Here is a 19,738-nt window from a genome sequence, read left to right as displayed (position 1 = left end):
TGTTCATAATATATATTTTTAATATATAGACATACATAATAAAAAAAAGAAGACAAGCTCGTTAAAGCGCGAATGAAAATGAACATTATTCGTCGACAATTATTTCAATAATTAAACGCCACGGGGCTGTTAATGTTTATTCGAGAAAATAAGGTAAATATCGGTATGTCTTATTTAAAAGAGAGAAATTATTTCATTAATTCTATTTGATGGAAGGAACGAGATCACGATTATTTCATTATTTCTCCAACAACTCCATTATCCATCATTAAAGCCGCTCGTTCCTCTGTTCGTTACTTCGTTACCGATGATACAGGCTGGCTGTTGGCCGGTCATGTTTAACGAGTCCGGCCAAGCTAGAGCTCGTAACGCGCATTGAAATTTAAAATAAACCCGTGACTTGGTGGTGAGTCAGTGATACCTAATTAACAAGGATCGAGGAAATTTAGAACTCCATGGAGGAGCGGATAGAACAGAGGCGTATTGAAATTTAAAGGCAATTTTAAAGTTCCAAAAGATACGCAACCGAGGCGATTTAATTCATCTCGTTACTGCGTTATATCGATTGACTGTTATTTAAATACTAACCGTTGCAAATTAACAAGATCATGCACTCTTGCTGCTAGTTAACCGAGAGTGGCGCTTTGACTGGTAATCAGACAACTAGCAATCGAACGATGACACACAAATGATGCTTTTTTGCGTGGCATAAAATCACGGAATATTATATTAATGTTCCATCAATTCAAATCGCTGCAATGAAGCAATTAACACTTTACCGACCGATAGCCAATCGGTTTTTTGTCGCCGACGCTTACCGACCGATGGCCTATTAATCTACTTTTCGCTGCCGACGTTTACTGACCGATGGCCTATTAATCGGCTTTTTGTCGCCAACAATCTTTCTTATTATTTGAGCAATAATTTGTTATTTAATACTAAGGTACCTTGCTCAGTTGCGTCAGTTGCGTCGCATTGTAAGCTCTCACAGTTTTATTCCAATTTGAAAAACTTATCGTTCGCGATAAACGAAAAGAATCGAAGAATTGGAGAGTCTAAATCGAAACAGAACCGGCGCCAGGAAGAATCTGCGCCTGAGCTGCTGGTCGGACGTGCGTATGCTGTTGAACCGCCAGCGGTCGGTAAAGTGTTAATAAAACACGTGCCGTTAATTTTATCTACCTGAAACTGATATCGGTTGTCTAATTCCACATCTTTTGCTAAAACGATTTCTAACGTGACGATAAAGGTAGAAAAATACTTTGAGCGCGTACAATTTAACTCACGTAATGCCGCGTATAAATGAAGAAGGAACGCGTCGAGTGAGAATTTTCAATTATTATTCGATTACGTAGACCCTCGGACGTACCTGGCTGATTAAAAATCGGGAAGACACGAATTCCTGCAGCGGGTATCGAGAGTGACACGATAAGTCGTGGAAGTAGCCAGCATGGACTAGCATATTTACAACGTGCCGGGCCGCGATAACGTAACCCCTTCGTTTCATAGCGACTCGTTTCTATTCCACCGGCCAACCCTAATCCCAAGGCCACGCCTCGCGCGGCAGAACGTTCTAAAGATTATAAAAGCGGACTAACAGCCGCGTATAATTCACCTTTGTTATCCCGCATCATGGAAAGCCGTAATGATACGTTTATTCCATAGAATTTCACCTCTGTAGCCCAACGCCGTCGCGGTTCTCGCAATTATAGCGTATACGGCCCTTTGGCGAACATAAGAGCCATGAAAATAATAAATTGTTCCGTATACGTGAGAAAAAAAAAATCACGTTAGACGAAGAAAAAGAGGGAGAGAAAGAGAAGATATACAATTTTGGTTGGTGTAATTTAACGCTAGAATTCTAGTAATTAAAAATACGAGGTATGCTGTGTAATTTTATGATTCGATGTTATGGCGAGTCTCGTGTTTCTCAACTGGCTTATGCTCCTCGTCAATTTACCATCATATTCCTGAAATAAATTCTGACTAGGATAACGATAATGATATCGTTTTTCCGTGTATTTTCCGTGCATAGTGGCCATCAGATCGAAACCAAGCGAAGATTTTAATTATTCTTTAGCTTTCTGATGAAATTGAGCCGCACGAGCGAATGCTAATAAGTATCGAATAATCACCGGGCTGCGAACGTGTATGCATTTACGAAGATGTGCAGATGGTCATATTTCAATGGTAAAAACGTGAAAATAGTCTGCGAGAGTGATACGTTCTGATGAGAACGATCGTGATCTCAGGTGTTCGAAGCAAAATGTGTTCGAGTATATGAATAATGAAAACGGTAATGGTCCGAACTAGGAGACTTCTAATTGAGGTAATAGATTTTCGATCAGGATCGAGCATGTAATTTTCCGATTCGCGTAAGTCTGGCGCGCGGAAAATATGCAAATCGAGATAAAACGGCGATCCTTCATTTTCCGTCCGTATCAATTTATGCTCCTAATTTCGTGAATATCAATGAGTGATTGACAAGCGTACAATGAAGAACACGATAGAATCATATTTCTCTTAATTTTTTGGGCTTTAAAGTTGCTTTTTAATAGAACGTAAAACTTGTGAAACACAAAAATACTGCGTATTTAATCCGGAACCCAATAAAATCAGCTTGTAAAATATAAAACCGATTGACAGAGCATTAAATCGAATAAAATTACTTGCGCATAAGGAACAGAAATGATTCATGGCGTGGCTCAGTTCGATAATTAAATTATTGAAATAATTCGGATTCGTGCGCAAAGTCGATTCAACGTTTCACAGCGTGAAAGTAGAACAAAATCCCCTTGGTCCGAGTGGATTTTAATCCGATTCAAATAAAATATCCTGATTTCCAGCGATAATAATCCTGTCCCATGCTATCGTTGGATAGCACTTTTTCTGGGCGCAGATCTCGACGTGCCGAAAGGCTCGTCGGCTACGATCAATTCTCAGCGACGTTCACCTGCATCCTATCAGAGAAAAACGCGCGCGGATCGTGCAGTTTTACGCGGCCAGCTTTTCCAGAAAGGTGATCGACCGATGCCACGGTTCCAGGGCTTTACCTTGACTGGCGATGCTGGCTGCGCGATAATTCCACGCTTTTTGTCGGCTCGGTTGCACGGAAGCCGTGGCAAGAAACGTTCGATCGAAATGCAAATTTCGGCCCGGGCTATCTCGGATACCACCACCAAGCGTAATTTTGATTTCACGAAATTCCTCTTTATCGAGAACTGATCTATCGTTACGACGCCTGGAAACGTCGGATTCGTGGATTCACGAGCAAACCGATACGGCAACTCGTACCGCGTATGTAGGCGCAAAATCGTCGATGCCATGAATCAAGGAAAAGAAGAATGGCGTCCGTTGGATATCCTGTTTTTTTTTCACTTTCGTCAAAGATATCCGATTTCTAAAATGATAGTGTAAAGAGGAACGATTCTCTGATTGAGTGGTTCAAAAATATGACTGGGGGAAAAATTACCAATATTGTTTCTAGAGTTATATAGTCTTCATTATCTCGCTTTATATCGAGTTTTTTCACTTTTTTCAAAGGTAAACGATAGTGTAAAGTCTAAAATGATAGTGTAAAGAGGAACGATTCTCTGATTGAGTCGTTGAAAAATATGACTGGAGGAAAAATTACCAATATTGTTTCTAGAGTTATAAAATCTTCATTATCTCGCTTTACATCGAGTATTTTTCCACTTTTTTCAAAGATAAACGATAGTGTAAAGTCTAAAATGATAAAGAGGAACAATTCTCTGATTGAGTCGTTGAAAAATATGACTGGGGGAAAAATTACCAATATTGTTTCTAGAGTTATATAATCTTCATTATCTCACTTTACATCGAGTATTTTTCCACTTTTTTCAAAGATAAACGATAGTGTAAAGTCTAAAATAAAATAAAATAAAATAAAATAAAGCAGTGTAAAGAGGGATGATTCTCTGATTGAGTGGTTCAAAAATTTGACTGGGGAAAAGTTACCAATATTGTTTCTAGAGTTATATAATCTTCATTATCTCGCTTTATATCGTGTTTTTTTTTCACTTTTTTCAAAGATAAACGATAGTGTAAAGTCTAAAATGATAGTGTAAAGAGGAACGATTCTCTGATTGAGTGGTTCAAAAATTTGACTGGGGGAAAAGTTACCAATATTGTTTCTAGAGTTATATAATCTTCATTATCTCGCTTTGCATCGAGTAAAATTCTATCTATAACGTTCGTACATTTAGCTTTGTCGAGTTGATGGGGCGCGGAATAGAACAACAATTTTCGTGGGCGGTCCACTTTGGTTTTGCGAAAGTAGCCGCTGATCTCGTTACTTAATCATTAAAGATACGGCGATGGGGCATGCAATGTTTCATGCCCAGGCCCGATAAATTCTAAATCCCTTCTATATAAACCGCGAAAAGAAATTCTCGTTCGGTTCGTACAGAAGCTTCCAACACTATTTCCTCCTTATCAGCCCCTTGAAACCGGAGAATCACCAATTACTAAAAAATTACAATCTATAAACAAGCTTAAAACAAGACAGACGTGGCCACAGTGGGTTCAAAGATCAGATCAGATCAGGAAGTAGTGGAAACAAAGTTAGTAATCGAAATGGTCTGTAGGAAGCTGATGGCGAATTTTTGTTTCAGCCAAAGAGGTAGAAATGATAGGGTGGCCGATTGAAATGCAAATCGAGACGTGGCCGAGGTTATTCGGTGTACACGCAGCCGTGTTATGACGCGCCAAATTTGATCGCTTCCTTCTCCCATGGGTTTCACGTGTCGCAAACAACTCGTTGCCGATCTATAGAGAGAAACAAAAAAATCTCACTGTCGAGCCGATTCTGTTCTCTTCCACTTTCCAATTAGAATACAGTGCGCCCCTAATTTAATTAGCTTGTATCGCTAGAACCGCAATTTCCCTGAACTCTTTCTCACGATTTTATAACTTAAGCCAACCTCTCTTTATATAACCAGACTCCATTGAAAATTAGGAACGACGATTGGAATCGCGAAAATTGAATTAGGGAGAGGCGTAATAAGATCGGCTGTAGTAGTTTCTATTTACATAGATAGCTAAGCTGAGCGTAGGGGTTGGCCAGGCCAAGGGTCGGTTCCCGATGTTTCCAAGGGTATTTTCACGGCGAAACGTCTGCGTTCGAAGCTTCTACCAGTCTCTCGTGCATGGAATTTTAATACCTCGATGTTTGGAATTTTAATATTTCTTGGGTGCATGGTACGGCCTGCACCACGGTAATTTCACGGAAATCGTGAGAGTTTTTCGGATTAATAATCGTCCTGTGTTCTTTCTGAGTATATTGTTTTGCAGTGGGTAACTATCGTTTTACGAGAAAGTCTAGTAATTGAGTTCCATCGGAAGATTTCGGGGTATTATCTCGAAGGGAACGGTCGGCTCTTTTAATTAAAAACCCCAATTGGTTAGCCTTATCTCGGTCTCTGAACGATTTTTAATTCGAACCGGAAACATAGTGGACATAATCGTGGAAACCGGCGATACCCGTTTTTCACAGATCCACCGAGATTTTCCTTATCGTGGCGCGACAGACCGCTTCCCTCGCGGAGGTGAAGCAGCTTCGAATACGTTCGCGGTTATCGACGATATCTCGTGGGAACGCACGAAAGAAGGAATTTCGACCTGGCGAAAATTTAATATTCGCGATATTGTATCCTTGCGGTTTTTTTAGCCGCCACCCAACCCATGGTTATCCTAGCGTATCCTTGTTTCGCGATCGATCGATTCTTCCATGTTGCGCGAAGGCTTCGATAAAATGTGTGGCAGCATATGCGTCTTAGGACGTTTTGATTCGAAGATGCCTCACGTAATTGTTTTGCCACAGAGGATTAACACTGTACGACGCACATAATGTAATAAACTCTGGACAAAGCAATTTCGACAACAGGCGACAAGTTCAAACCTTCCGGTACCCCCCCCCCCCGAACAGTATAAATAGACGACCATGTTCTCCAGACATAGTCAATCAATATCAGTATCGAGTCATCGAGATCATCGGTCGAATGAATAAATATAACGAATCAGTCTAGCGAATCAGTATAATGATCAGTATCAGTACTGCAGTATCGCGCAATCTTATAACGAATATCATCGAGCGAGCAACGCTTGCGATTAACTTTGTATTCTACATTTTAAAACATCTGTAAATATAGTTAACGAAATCGACTCGTCTCGTTATTAATGTAACCAACAACATGTCTCACCGTCCACCATAAATTTCTCTTTATTTTATTTGATAATCATATATATTATATATATATATATATATAATATAATATTATATATATATATATATATATATATATATATATATATATATAATATTTGGTAATTTTACAATAAATTCTCGTTGAGAATTATAAGTAAATTATCCTAGTATATATAGTTGTCCTATAACTTGGATGATAAGTGTTTATAGTATGTTTGATTCTAGTTGAATCTAATGTTTAAATCTAAAGGGTAATGTCTTTTTGGTCTGCGGATCTGATCCGTCGTGTCAATTAGTTGGGTAACCAATGGGTTTTGGTGGTTGTTAACTCTTATGTTATACCTGTTACTGAATTTGGATATTTCTTCTTTAACTGTGGGTATCCTAAGTCGCAATGTATTGTTTTGTTGCATACCAAGGTGCATCTATTAAGGATCTTAGAGTTTTTGATTGGAATCGTTGAAGAATTTCTATGTTGAAATTACTCGCTGTTCCCCATAGTGGAGATCCCATAGGTCCAAACAGGTTTTAATATGGCTTTATGTAGCATTATTTTACTCTGCACGTTTAAGTTGGAGCGTCTACCAATGAGCCAATAGAATCTTTTTAATTTTGATTTCAGTTGTTTGTATTTATCTACGATGTGTAGCCATTCTTCTGACTAGAATCATGCCCAGATATCTGACTGTATCTTTGTTTGGAATTGGAATATTATTTATCGTCACCTGTGAACAGGATTATTTTCGCAGCGTGAAGGTTATATGACTGGATTTATTTTCATTTATTTCGAAGTGCCATTTGTGGAACCACTTTCCCATAGAATCGAGACCTCGCTGGAGAGTTGAAGAGACAATTATCGGGTCTGAGTGGGATGCTAATAAAGCTGTATCATCAGCAAATGTCGCTGTGGTTATCTCTGTGAAAGTTGGTAAATTGGCAGTGTAGATGGTGAACAGCAGGGGTCCAACGACATTTCTTTTTCGTGGAGCAAACCTTCATAAGCATCTCGCGCCCTCCGGAAAGAGGGCGCCCGGTAGTGCCGGATTCGTACCGCTCCTCTGGTACCTCCTTCGACGCACGCTGGATCCGCTATCCCCTTCTTCGCGGCAGAATCACGAATTGATGGCATCCTCCTGTTTTCCTTCTTCGGCGGGCAGCACGCCATTCCTCCCATCCGATGGATCGCAGGTGTCCCGAGCGACTCGCAGTGCAACCTTTCCTGCCTCAGCGAGCTTCCTCGCTTCGACTAGTGGGCAACGCACCCAAGCCGAGCCGAGACCGCTTTTAGAAGTTCCGATATCTCCGACCTACACCTTCGCGCCGTCGCATCCCGCAGCCAACGCCAAGGTGTCCCGCAGCTCTTCTTTGGCGACGGACACGTCTATCCCGATCACGCGCAGATCCGCCAATTTGGCTGGAACCGCGACTCTGATCGTGGCCGGGTCCCAGATCTGCACCAGACGCGTCGCCAGCGTGGACGCCTTCTTCCGGTCTTTATCACCGGGGACCTCCAAGATGATAGCGCCGGTCATGGTCTTGCACATCTTAACCGCCTCGATGCCAACTTCTGCCAGCGGGATTTTCCCTCTTCCCGACGCCAGCACCTCCGCGTATGACGACTTCGCCTCCTCGCTTAGGGTCAGGGTCACTGCAGATGATCGCGGTGAGCGAGGGAGCACAGCCTTCTTAGGCACTTGCACCGGCATACTTTTCGCAGTTTTCGCCGAGGTCCCCGTCGATGTGGCAGCCCTCGGTTTTGGGGTTAGGTTGAGGATAGGTTTGCCCTTTGTCCTTCTCCCAGACTGAGCGTTTGTCTCGGATGAAGCCGTGTAGACTTGACTCCCCACCGCCCTTTCTGTGACTTTCTTCACCTTTTTCTTCTTCTTTCCCTTTTTCCTTGGCTCGACCACCTTCCACTCTCCACTCTGCTGCTCCCCCGGGAGCGATAGTATTTGGGTGGTGCCAGCTGAGGCCACCGAATCCTGTCTGGCTCGCGCCTCACGATTGTGTCGCCTACCTCTGAGGCGTTCTTTAATGGCCCTTATGATGGAGGGTCTCAGCTCCTCGACCCTTTTCTCTAGGGTAGTGAAACGCGCGTTGTCGCTCTGTCCGTTTCTCGGAGGATACCCCGACTCGGAAGCGGAGACGCCGCACCGAGAATACTCGTGGGGCGCGCTCACCGCCATTCTCGCAAGCTCTTTCCGCAAGGCCTCGTTTTCCTTCTCGAGAAACGACGGCCTCGCTTCCGCGAGTTTTGGGGCCTGAGTACCGCAGGTGGGTCCAATCCTCCTGGAAAACCCCATCGTTCCGGCGGCAAGAGAGGTTGCCGCTTCCTTAAGGATCTTGATGTAGGTTCCCTTAAGGTTGGATAATGTAATCGCTACCCTGATTATCTCCTCGACCCTCTTGATCATCTCAGCACCGATATCAGCAGCCGTGGCACTCCTCAGCTCACGCACGAGATCCTCGGGCATGTCCGGGATAGTGCAAATCACCTTCCGTTTCTTGCCCCTGGACCGCCCAAATGCTATAGAGAGGTTCGACTTCAACGAGGCTATCGATTCCTTGTCGTCGGACCTCGTGCGGGCTCTCCAATATCCTTCTAAAGAAGATGGTCCGACATCCGAGACCATCGAGGGAGCCACAAAGATACCCTCCTGCCCGTCCACCAATCTCAATAACCTCCTCGCTTCGCCAGGCGCAGAAACCGACCCGGGGGCCTGACGGTCCATCACCGAATGGCCGTGGTCGTAAGATGACGACACAACGGGACCCACTTGTCTACCCACAACTGCGCCGGTACTGGGGTCCCCTCCCTTGCACCGTAAACTATATTCCTTTTACGTTCGCTATCCATATTATTTATTTATTTAACCCCTTAACCTACAACTACGGGTGTAGCCCTTGGTACGATGATCGGGCCAAACGTAAATATTACGGGCATAGCCCGTAGTAGATGATCGGACCAATCGTAAATATTACGGGCATCGCCCGTGGTACGTAGTACACAAGTCGTGCGAATGGCTCGAAAGCTGCACGAGCTTATTTATGTTTTCGGTCCAAAATTCTCTAACGTAAATCGTAGGTTAAGAGGTTATGTTTCGCCGAAGTCGTCATCATCAGTTCCAGTTTTAGTGCCACTCACTCTTCCGCACCCTACACCGGTCAATGCCGGTGCAGGGTGACGAAGGACCCCGCGAAAAGGTGAGGTGAGTGACCTTGGCAGGCATGGGCCCACCAACTTCTCTAAAATTCTCCGGACTGGATCGGCAAGCTGACGAGGGCCAAAGGCACTGACCAGCCGCCACTCAGCTATAGGAGAATATCAGATCCATAGGGGTTTCCCAGGGCGTGGTCCTACGCCTCGCCTCGTGCTCCCCGGGGTCCAAGGACACTGCCTTGGGGTATGCCAGCTTCTATTGGACCACCACAAATGACATGAAAAGCTTACGCTTTTCAATCGCGATACACACATTTCTTAATTCTGCGATTTTGGAACGCTTCAATTCTGAGATTGCAGAGTCACGCATTAAGAATGGGACGTACCTATGAAATTCCAGAACTTTAAGATCTCTATAATTTTAGACATTTTGTGGGCTATAGACTTTCAAGACTTTAGGACTTTTTAATTCTAGCACGTCTACTGGAACTCTACGGTTCTAGAACGCTGAAGTATCAGGACTCTACGATTCCAGGAAGCCAAAACCTAACTTACCCCTCCGCAAATCCTGCTGCATCTTAAAGCTACCGTTGCAACTCACTCCTTTTCAGATTTTTTTCATGGCACGGTTAATATTCGGCCGAATACTTTTGCCTTATATTCGATGCTGACTTTTATGTATAATTCAACATCGTTGAAAATTCCGGAGTCAGATTTATTCGCAACTCAGTGCGACTGCCTCTAAATTCCATTAGCCTACGAACTGAAAGTGTTGCGTTATCGCTTCGCGTTTCGCTTTGTATATTTCACGAGGCACCGCGGGACTACAAAGGCGTAGCCACCCTCGAGAATTCATCATTTAACAGAGCCTATTTTGTTCATTATCCGACACCGGCTTCCGCTGCGGAAACCATTTATTTTCGACTCAGCCAGCGATCTCCATTCACGCGTAATTATGAATGTTGCGTTAATATTTCATCGCCTTTTTGTGGTACATGGGTGTTGGGCCGAGTTCGTGAACGATATACCGATCGCGAATTAAGGCGCGTATCCAATTCCTGGTCCGCTGGTACATTTGAAAAAATACGTCTATTCGTTTCATCGAAATAACGAATTTAAAGAAAAATGATTTTAAAGTATCGAATCACTTCTATCGATTATATTTGGTACTGAAATTTGTACTCTTAGAAGATCGTAGCTTTACGATTATTTCTTTTCCCTTCTAGAACTCTAGAATTCTGGGATCTTAGAATCCCTATAGAATTCTACGATGTCTATGAAACTAGGTTCCCGAGACTCTAAGACTTGTGGACTTTTTTTTAGTATCGTAGGATTTTTATAGATCTGTAAAATTCTTGGACTTTAGAATTCCAGGATTCTAGAATTTTTATAACATTAACTTCTTTGGAGTCTGGGTGAGTGGAGTATCTAAATACGAGATGCGATCAAACAGAAATCGAACTGAGTTTATCAAAATTTTATTAATAAATTCATTTAAATTTCGCTTCAAAATAGTCTCTTCCGGCATTGAGATAGAGATCGGATTGGCACGATTGTGATTTAACTCGTATGTCATTCACAATGTCCAAACGCTGTCAGTTTCATTTTTAAATCTAAGCTAAATCAGCGCTAAATCTAGAAAGTAGGTGATCCTGCTCATTGGATTTAACGACTCCTCTCTATTTCCAAAAATGAGATCGAATCTCTGCGCTTTGATTTGCCTCGCAGGCGCTAGACGCGGCCGAAAAAAATGGTTTCCAAAAATTTGAACCGATCTGATCGCGTTACATCGATGCAGGAAGATACTAATTTTAAGTGAACGAAAGCCAAATGTTGTCCATTGATCAATTGAACATGAATCCACTTGAATCAAATCATCTCATTAATTAATTAATTTTATAAAATATTCGACAAGTTAAGACATTAATAAATATTTATAATTGCAATCCGGTTTCGTTTTCATGGTATTGCTCTAAGATCCTTGAGACTTTAAACGTTCCGAGCTGTAGCGTTCAAAGCATAGTTCTAGAAGTGCGAACCATTTATCTGCAAATCTATCCGCTTTACGCCATTCTCTCGCGAAAGCGTCAAACAGGTCAATGCAACAGCGACGTCAGAGAAACGCAAAAGAGAGGAAATTTTGCTATTGAAGCATACCTGGCGCTCGAGCGACTCGTTTCTGGGACACGTCTGACACCGAAGAATTCCTATTCGCCAGTTTCTTTGCAGCGAGCATTCTTCCGCGGCAGCAGGCGCACTGGAAACGAGACACGAGCCTGCCCACTTCCTGCCGCGAGTGTCGCGCTAAACGTCGAAGGCACACCTCGCGAGAGAAAATTAAATCTGGGAAAAAGAGGGTAACAGTCGTGATTCTACCGTGGGGACGGACGTGCGCGGAAGTTTCTCTGGAATTGCAGAATTTCTTGAAGGAAAATGAGAGAAAATACGAAGTAGGATACTGGGTCTCGGTGACGGAATGCATTCTGAAGGATCTTTGTTAACTCTGATTGAATCAAGAACGTAGAACTGTAGTCACAATGGAAGAAGTTTGCTGATAGCGAACGTTAGAAGGAAATATTTCGCATGGCTTCTTTCGGCTATTCCATCGTTTTATAAAATTTAAGAGCGATGAGTCGATCTTGAAACTTATTGAATGTTAGGACTTTATCGTTGAATCTTGTTGAAGAACGGACCTTTGAAAGTAAAGTAGGTTTCTCGAGATGACTCGTCGTTGTTAACTGATTTGGGACGTGTATACCGAAATACAGATCAAATTATACAACTTGAACTAATCGCGATCGCAATGATTATGCCTTTTATTTAATCATAATTTGGATCAAAGGTTTTATCTCTGACGTCAAAATTGTATTCATCAGAAATACAATAATATCCATATTCCTCTATGGATTCAGTTTTAGCCTTAATTAAATTTATTAATAAAAATACCTTGTATTATTATCAGTTATACTGGATACTAATTTTACCACCACAATTATACATAAGCTGGCAAGTATCTAAACAATACCTTCCGGTATTATTCGTCGGGTAATTAACCAAATTCCTGTCCACAGACGATGTGGATCAAACGGCGCAAATCTGGCCAAGCGAAAGCGAGTCGGCCGAGTTACATAAATTTCGTATACTCTCCCGTTGGAACAATGTTAATTAAAAGCTAATTAACACCGGATCGGTTGCACCGCGCCGCTTGTTAATGCGAACGCGAATCGCGCTATCCCTCGAAACTGCTTATTATTAAGTCCCATACATGACATCCTTTTACGACTGCAGCCACTCATGTTGTTCCACGTGCACTAATGGTCACGTGTATACGTGAACTCCACAAACAAGTTGACAAGGTGATGCAATAAGTTTGTCTCTTTGACGCCTGATTTTCTACACAGGAGATCGGACCTATCGTGCAGGAATTGCTACTGCGATCATTGAAGCGGAGGAATTTCAGATCACGAGTTGATAAGGGGAAAAAATGACAAAGAGTCGTAGATCGACGTTTATAAATGTTCGTGTAGGTGGAGAAATAAGAGGATGAATAGTGAGAATTATAAATAAATGAACGTGGAAACGTGTGTCAATAGAGCGAAAAGAAGGGAAAAGAAAAGGAGGAATTTCCTAATTGAAAGAAGCAGTGCCTCTTATTTGAAGTAAAATAACCGTATTAATTTAGTTTTTTGGTAAAAGGAACTATTTCTAACGAACGAAACACACTTTATGTGTTTCCACTCTAGCGCGGAGGGGTGCTGAATTTTCATTGAGGGATGAAAGAAACTAAGGGCGAGTAAGAAGAGGGGTCGTTATCATTTTCAAAAACGCTTATATTTTATTCAAAAATATCTCGACGCACTTATAGCTATCTATATGTATGCATCAGCTCTGGTATCTGTAAACTACGTAACATTCGGCATACATACTCGTATGTACATATTCTCGAAACGGTGAACTCGACAGAGTTTCCAGGCCGAACTCTCGTCTGTTCCTCTCAATGGACGTTTATCGTTTCTAACTGAACGAGTTTCGTATATCTACAAAGCGCGGTCTCACTCTGTCTCTCCTATCTACCTTTCCTGATTCGATGTTAGAACTTGTTGCCTGTTATGATTATCGCGATAATGATAGAATAACTTGTTCGATTAAATCTATTCTTTAGACCTATTGTCGAGCTATCTTACGAAGTCGATCTCTTAATCATATAATACATGTACAAATACACCGTAGAACGACCAAATCTCGTCTCTGAAAGTGAATTTCCTTTTCATCTCTGACTTCACCAACATTTTACTTAAATTCCTGGAAACGAAATTTGGACGTTCTACAGTAACTGCAGATTTCTTTCTAGAAATTGGCACTAAGAATTCAAAGACAGAATACTGTTGGTAAATATCCTCTAACCCCCCTCCCCCCAACACTTATACTTTGACGATCTTATACCCCTATTAAATTCTTGTTTAACACATCGTACCAACCATAATTCCAAAAAAGACTCAACGAGGTTGAAACATATTCGAAACTGATCATTCACACACCGTTACAACCATTACAAATTTCCTAAAATTCTCTTATCACTCAGTCTACGGTCGATCGTGCTAGTTATCGTCGCATAATCGAATTAACGTGCGGCATACACGTAAAATCTACTCATATACGGAAGATCGCGAGACTCAGCGGCATTTAACGGCTAACATGCTTACTAATTCGAAAACGCGAGTCGGCTTGAGTGTACTTATCTACATGGAAGACGAACGTGGCTTGTGGAGGGTGGCTGCCACCCACGCGGAAGGAGCGAGGAAGACGAGACGCGTTTCGGGCGAACGATAAGCACCGGTATACTGACTTCCGCGTGAAACTCTCGCTCGACGGTCGGCGTAATTAATTAAAGGACAAACTTCACTGTCCTAACCGTGCTTCTAATTCTAATCTTATCGGTGTTCCATTGCCGCTCGAACGATGCCAGTGTCACGAATTTTTCTGCTAATTTTCATTCCTTTCACTTTTCCTGTAACGCTAGTTTAGCGATAATAGTACCAATTTCATATGAATTTTATCCTAAAACACAAATTTTTTGTAATTTTTATGATTGACAAAGTTTTCGTTTGTCATATAGCATTTCAAAATATTATGTAATTTTGTATTATAACAATAAAAATCTGAAAAAATTGCTGGTTTGTGTTCCAGAATTAATTCATTCACATCTCCAGTAGATAAAATGTGGAACGATATACATGGGAAGAGGACAGTTTTCATAGTTTAAACGAGGGGAGGAAAAAAGGCGCACAGAATAACTGTGTGAAGCTAATTGGAAGTTTAAATTGTATCCGAAAGTCCAATCGGATAACAACGTTTCCGCGAGGATCTCTCGCGTTTGTTTTTCATCGGCAGGTTGTTTTTGTCCGAAGAAAATGGTTCGCGAATAGGACATCAAGAGATGTGGAAAAAGGATATATGTCAAGGAAGATGGAATATCAGCATAATGACGGATTATACTACTAGATATAACAAAGGAAAAAGAATAGAATCGCGGAGAGCAAGCAAAGTTCCGACTCTATTCGAGTTGTCCTTTTAAATAAGAAACGGCTATCCACGTACTATTATGTTCCTACATTTCCATTTTTCCCTATAGATTTCTCTGTCAAAGTTTGAATAAAGATTTCAATTTTTATTTTATAAACCAAGGTTCCCTAGTATAGTAAATTCGATGAAATTTTTAGCGGAATTAAAGTTAAACTCACGGCATCGTACGAGCGACGAAAACGCCACGGAAATAAATAACGCGTTCAGATGTTAATATTACATGGCTTCAGCTCCATGAACTGATAGGGCACGTGTAGCGTGGTGTTGTTGTGTTCCACCAGCAGGTGACCTCGCCTGGGAGACGCACCCACGACCAGAACGGTTTCACCCTTCAGGAGGACCACTTCCCCTTCACCCTCTTCTGAAAGAACAATAACTCCACCCGTATTTGGAAAGCAAAACCAAATGCGTAGTACGATGAATCCAGGGAAGAATCATTCTAGAATAAATCGAACCACTCTGCACGAATAGAATTAGAACTCGAATCTTTCATCTACTAACACAACTTAAACAAATTCTCCAAATTTTTCATAGGGCATTGTATTCTTTGAATCAGTATCGGCGATCAATATATAAATATTCTCTAATACAAAATTCGACAAAAGGACAAAGTTATACTTTTTTAAATCAATATCTAGTAAATCGCTAATACACAAATATTCCCTAACACGAAATTCAACGATGCTTAAATTTCCAAGTTTAATAAGATCAATATTTATTAGAGCAACCACCTCCTTACCTGGGAAGGGCATCTTCATGATTCTAGTCTGCGGATAGCCCAACTTTGTGTTTCCAGTCACGGTGTACGATCTGCTGGGCGGTACCGGAGGTGGTCGTTCCTGCAACAAAGTTCCATTTCGTTTCACGACCTAAAGTCACGGCCTTGGAATAGAGATCTCCATAAAAACATGCCAGCTCTGCTTACCAAATCCAATCCGAATAAGGTGCACGTTTGCTGGATCATTTTCTGGTCTGCGCACTTTTCCGATGGATCAGGAGGTGGCGTACCAGCGATTGGCTGAGGCCTAGGTCTTGTTCCGGTTCCGGTACCCGTGGCAGTGGTAACGTTCCTTTGAACGGTTCCAGTGTTAGCAGATGTGGGTTGTTGAGGCTTTTTCTGACCAATACCAGATGTTACACCTATAGTGGTCTTCCTCAAAGGCCACCTTCTCCGCACCCGCCAACCTCTCCACGTGCACTGAAAATAGGTAAAGAGATAATTTAGCGTTTCTTAATTAGTAACTCTTTTTTTAATGTAGGGTGGAAGACTTTTGATTAGGTAAGTTTTATTTCTCCTTGTGTCAAAAGTATTTGTCCCAAAATTGCTTCTCTCAATAATTATTCCTATATCTTTAAATGCAAGAAAATTAAAAAACGATATTTTGTGTGTAAAAGATTGAAAATGATTCTTATTTATTGTTGTAATAATTCCAGATGGAATACCTCGATTGGAAAGCATTTAAAAAGTGGAAATGGATCAAATACTTTAAGAAGCTCTGAGGATATTAAACAGCATACTTCTTTTGAATGAACAAAGAACACTAAACAAGAAATAGCGGAAAGGATTTTATTAAAGTTTCGTTGATAATTAAAAGATAAGGGCGCCGCGAAAAATCCCATTACCTGTATCACGGTGGCAGCTTTCCTGCGTGTTTCCGAGCGTAGGTTCTCGAGCTGTTGCCTAATGCCCTCGCTGAGGAAGATGTGCCTCTTGCCAAGAGCCCAGCTGGTGCTCGCGCCGAATTTGCTCTTCAGTTGCTGTGCGTTCTGCAAAATGAGCTTCGTATCCTCCACCGCTTGCTCCTCAGCACGACGCAGTTGCTTGAACGGCGCGATCAGCCTGTACCTCGCATTGAACGCCTTGAAACGCATCCGATGCGGATATCCTGCAATTTTTTCGAGCCGGCGCCCTCTTTTCAACTAAATGTTTCAAACGAATAATCCTAATGATCAAATAATAAACTATTCTTCTTTCATCGTACATTTGGATAAGTATATTTTGGATAAGAAATAGAATCGTTCAATTGAAAGATTTATATTACGTCTTCGCCGTCTGATATTTTTATCGGCAAAAATTATTATATAATGCACTGCACGAAACACCTATTGTTTCAATCATACATCTACTACAATTTTACATTGTTTACACGATCAACTCTGGTGATACAACACTAGATTGATTGATTAAAAATAAATAAATGTTAACGTTGTGTTGAACGATCGAATATTGATTGAAATTTGGTTGAAAATTGATTTAAACGTATGAAAAATTAACTAATTTTTATTATACATACTATATACACATTTCTAAATCTGAAAAATTAAGAAACATTCAACTCCCACGACTTCCAAAATTCTACTATTTTCAGGGAGGAACCATTGACAAGGATAAGATCAAACGCCACAGGCGATAACAGGCAAAGAGATCTACCGCGCGCGTATGTAAATTCCCTGTCGTAGATAGTTTCAAGACGTACCGCCGGCCATTAGATTCACCGTCTCGAGAACCTGAAGGGATCGTATCTGACGCATAGTCACGCCTCTGTCTAAGTGAAGAGGCGTCTCGGTACCGTTGCTCCTAATGCACCTGACAAAGTGGGGCCTTGCGTGGACCAAAGTCCTCAGGAGATTATCCAGCCTCGTGTGGAAGTCTTGCGTTAACGTGGAGATCGGCTCGTCCCCGTTCAATCTGAAAGGAAATTATCAACGATCGCTCTTATACCTCGTAAAAATTCTGCCGACCAAAAATTTCGAATCACATTTTAATTGTATCTACATAGAAAATTTTATTACTAATTTAAATAACTTTTTAGAAAAAAAAGGATTGTCTAAGATGATAGAATTCTAAGCTGATTTTCTTGCTTTTTAATTCTTAAATTTTATGAAAAAAGTGGCGATTCCAAACTTTTGGCTGTGCGATCAGGGACTTTTTCTTACAGGTCGGTGTGAGATGTGGGCGATATCCTGAAGCTGACACCCCTGGGCACTGTATCGCTCGCGTAGAGAGCTTTCAGTTCGCTGCCAAACAGATGGGTCGCAAAACCAAAGCTACACGTGTGCTTGTAGAATACGGCTACCAGATCGTCGGGAACCACGTCCTTATTGGTATCTTTATAGAAAAATTCCGTATTTTATGGTGTACCATTGTGAATAAGGTTTTGAGGGGAATGCCTTTTTATTCTTTGGTTTGCAATATCGAACTACGTTTGAGGTTTGGATTGAGAATTAAATTCAATAAAAATTTCGATACTTTGTTTCATATAAAAGATAAAATTTGGTAAACATTATAAAACAAGCTTCCCACGAAAAAAATATAAAGAATCATTGTTGACTTAAATAGACGTAAGAATAAGTATAAGAAGAACATATATGTACATTAAAAAATATTATCGTCCACATACCCAGAAAATCGGAGGCATCGTAAGTGACTCTGCCAGCGAAATGCTGGATCCCAAATGACCTGCAATCTACGATCCTAGGTTCGAACAACCGCGGATTCTGTTTGTGCTGAACCTTCACTTTCGCCACATAGCTCTCAGCAGTGCCACGAATCGAGCATTCGACATCCAGCATACTCAACAGACCGGTTCTCTACGAAACAAGTCGGAAAATCCTCGTACTACATGCTTCTTGATCGTTTGAACAAATCCCAGATTTGAATGAATTATCGAAACTTCTTAAACGCTCACCAGAGAAGAGATGAGATCGATACATGGCACGTTGTCGACGTAGTCGACCTCCACGTCGCATCGAATGCCTTCATCGCGGCAGCTCTCGATCGAGCTCTTAAATATATGCGTGTTGTAGAAATGTTGCATGGTTTCCGCGCATAAATTGATGCACAGATGCTCCAGTTGACTTGGTTTTGGATCCTCGAACCCGAACATGTCCAGGATTCCGATGAAACCATCCGTCGCGTGTCGCACCGCGTTGTTCAGCGCGGTCATGCTTCTGGAACCGGTACCACCTGCATGTGACACGAGAGATTGCGACTAATAGAGAAAAGAATAAATTTGGAAGTAATGAAACCTATAAGGCTGGCAATAGGTACGTTTTAGTTAACCAGATAACTATTGCAACCTCTTTGAAAAATATGTACCTAAAATTTGTCGCATTGTTCACGCTATATACAGTTTCTTCATAATAATTATTTGTATACTTCTATTTGTTCATTTTATTTCGTCTTGGCTTCCAAATATTCAAAGCATCTTAAATTAAATCTTCACTAAAATTTAAACAGCAAATTGTAATTACTTTTTACGTATGACGAGTATACTCGTCATAATACAAAATATTGCCATTTCTTCATGACAAGTATACTCGTCAAAAACAGCCAACTGGTTAAGTAGTACGTGTTATTTCATATAGCATGCCTTTGCTAACCCCGTGCCTTATAATATCGAGTCATGTTCAAGATACAAACTGGTTCCGATGCAACAAGGATAAGATTACATTTACAACAAAGTTGTGTTTCAACGCTAATTGAAACTTCAGTTCCTTAATATTAATCCTTACCAAAGATTAATAGGTACAAATTATTATCATTCGACATCATTTTACAGCAGTGAAGTGAGATAAGGCTCATAGTTAAATTACTAAAAAAAAAAAATCGTAAGGCAAGGGGTTAATTTTCCTTCCTTAAATAAGTTGCAATTGGGACAAAATTTTATTTCACATTCCTTAAATAAATTCACTTATTCATTCAATCTGACAATTTTAGTTGTATCCACCACATCGCTCATAATTATTCGAACAATTTCAATAGTCGA

At 41.2% G+C, this 19,738-nt stretch overlaps 1 protein-coding gene across 2 annotated transcripts in view; it reads right to left on the bottom strand.

Annotated features, from left to right (window-relative positions):
- Positions 1 to 13,219: 13,219 nt before the first annotated feature.
- Positions 13,220 to 19,738, bottom strand: part of LOC122572080 (unconventional myosin-IXb) — an 83,350-nt gene continuing 76,831 nt past the window's right edge. For both annotated transcript variants that reach the window (XM_043736663.1, XM_043736664.1), the window contains 8 exons: positions 18,659 to 18,936; positions 18,371 to 18,560; positions 17,907 to 18,078; positions 17,447 to 17,658; positions 16,593 to 16,855; positions 15,895 to 16,167; positions 15,709 to 15,808; positions 13,220 to 15,330 (listed from right to left, as the gene is read on the bottom strand). In XM_043736663.1, the coding sequence (XP_043592598.1) occupies positions 15,173 to 15,330; positions 15,709 to 15,808; positions 15,895 to 16,167; positions 16,593 to 16,855; positions 17,447 to 17,658; positions 17,907 to 18,078; positions 18,371 to 18,560; positions 18,659 to 18,936 (1,646 nt within the window). In that variant the 3' untranslated portion in view covers positions 13,220 to 15,172. The remainder of the gene's footprint in view (positions 15,331 to 15,708; positions 15,809 to 15,894; positions 16,168 to 16,592; positions 16,856 to 17,446; positions 17,659 to 17,906; positions 18,079 to 18,370; positions 18,561 to 18,658; positions 18,937 to 19,738) is intronic.

Source organism: Bombus pyrosoma, linkage group LG10 (assembly GCF_014825855.1).
Source record: "Bombus pyrosoma isolate SC7728 linkage group LG10, ASM1482585v1, whole genome shotgun sequence".
Classification (NCBI taxonomy): Eukaryota; Metazoa; Arthropoda; class Insecta; order Hymenoptera; family Apidae; genus Bombus; species Bombus pyrosoma.
The sequence above is the reverse complement of the archived record's forward strand: the minus strand, read 5'-3'. Positions and strand labels throughout refer to the sequence as shown.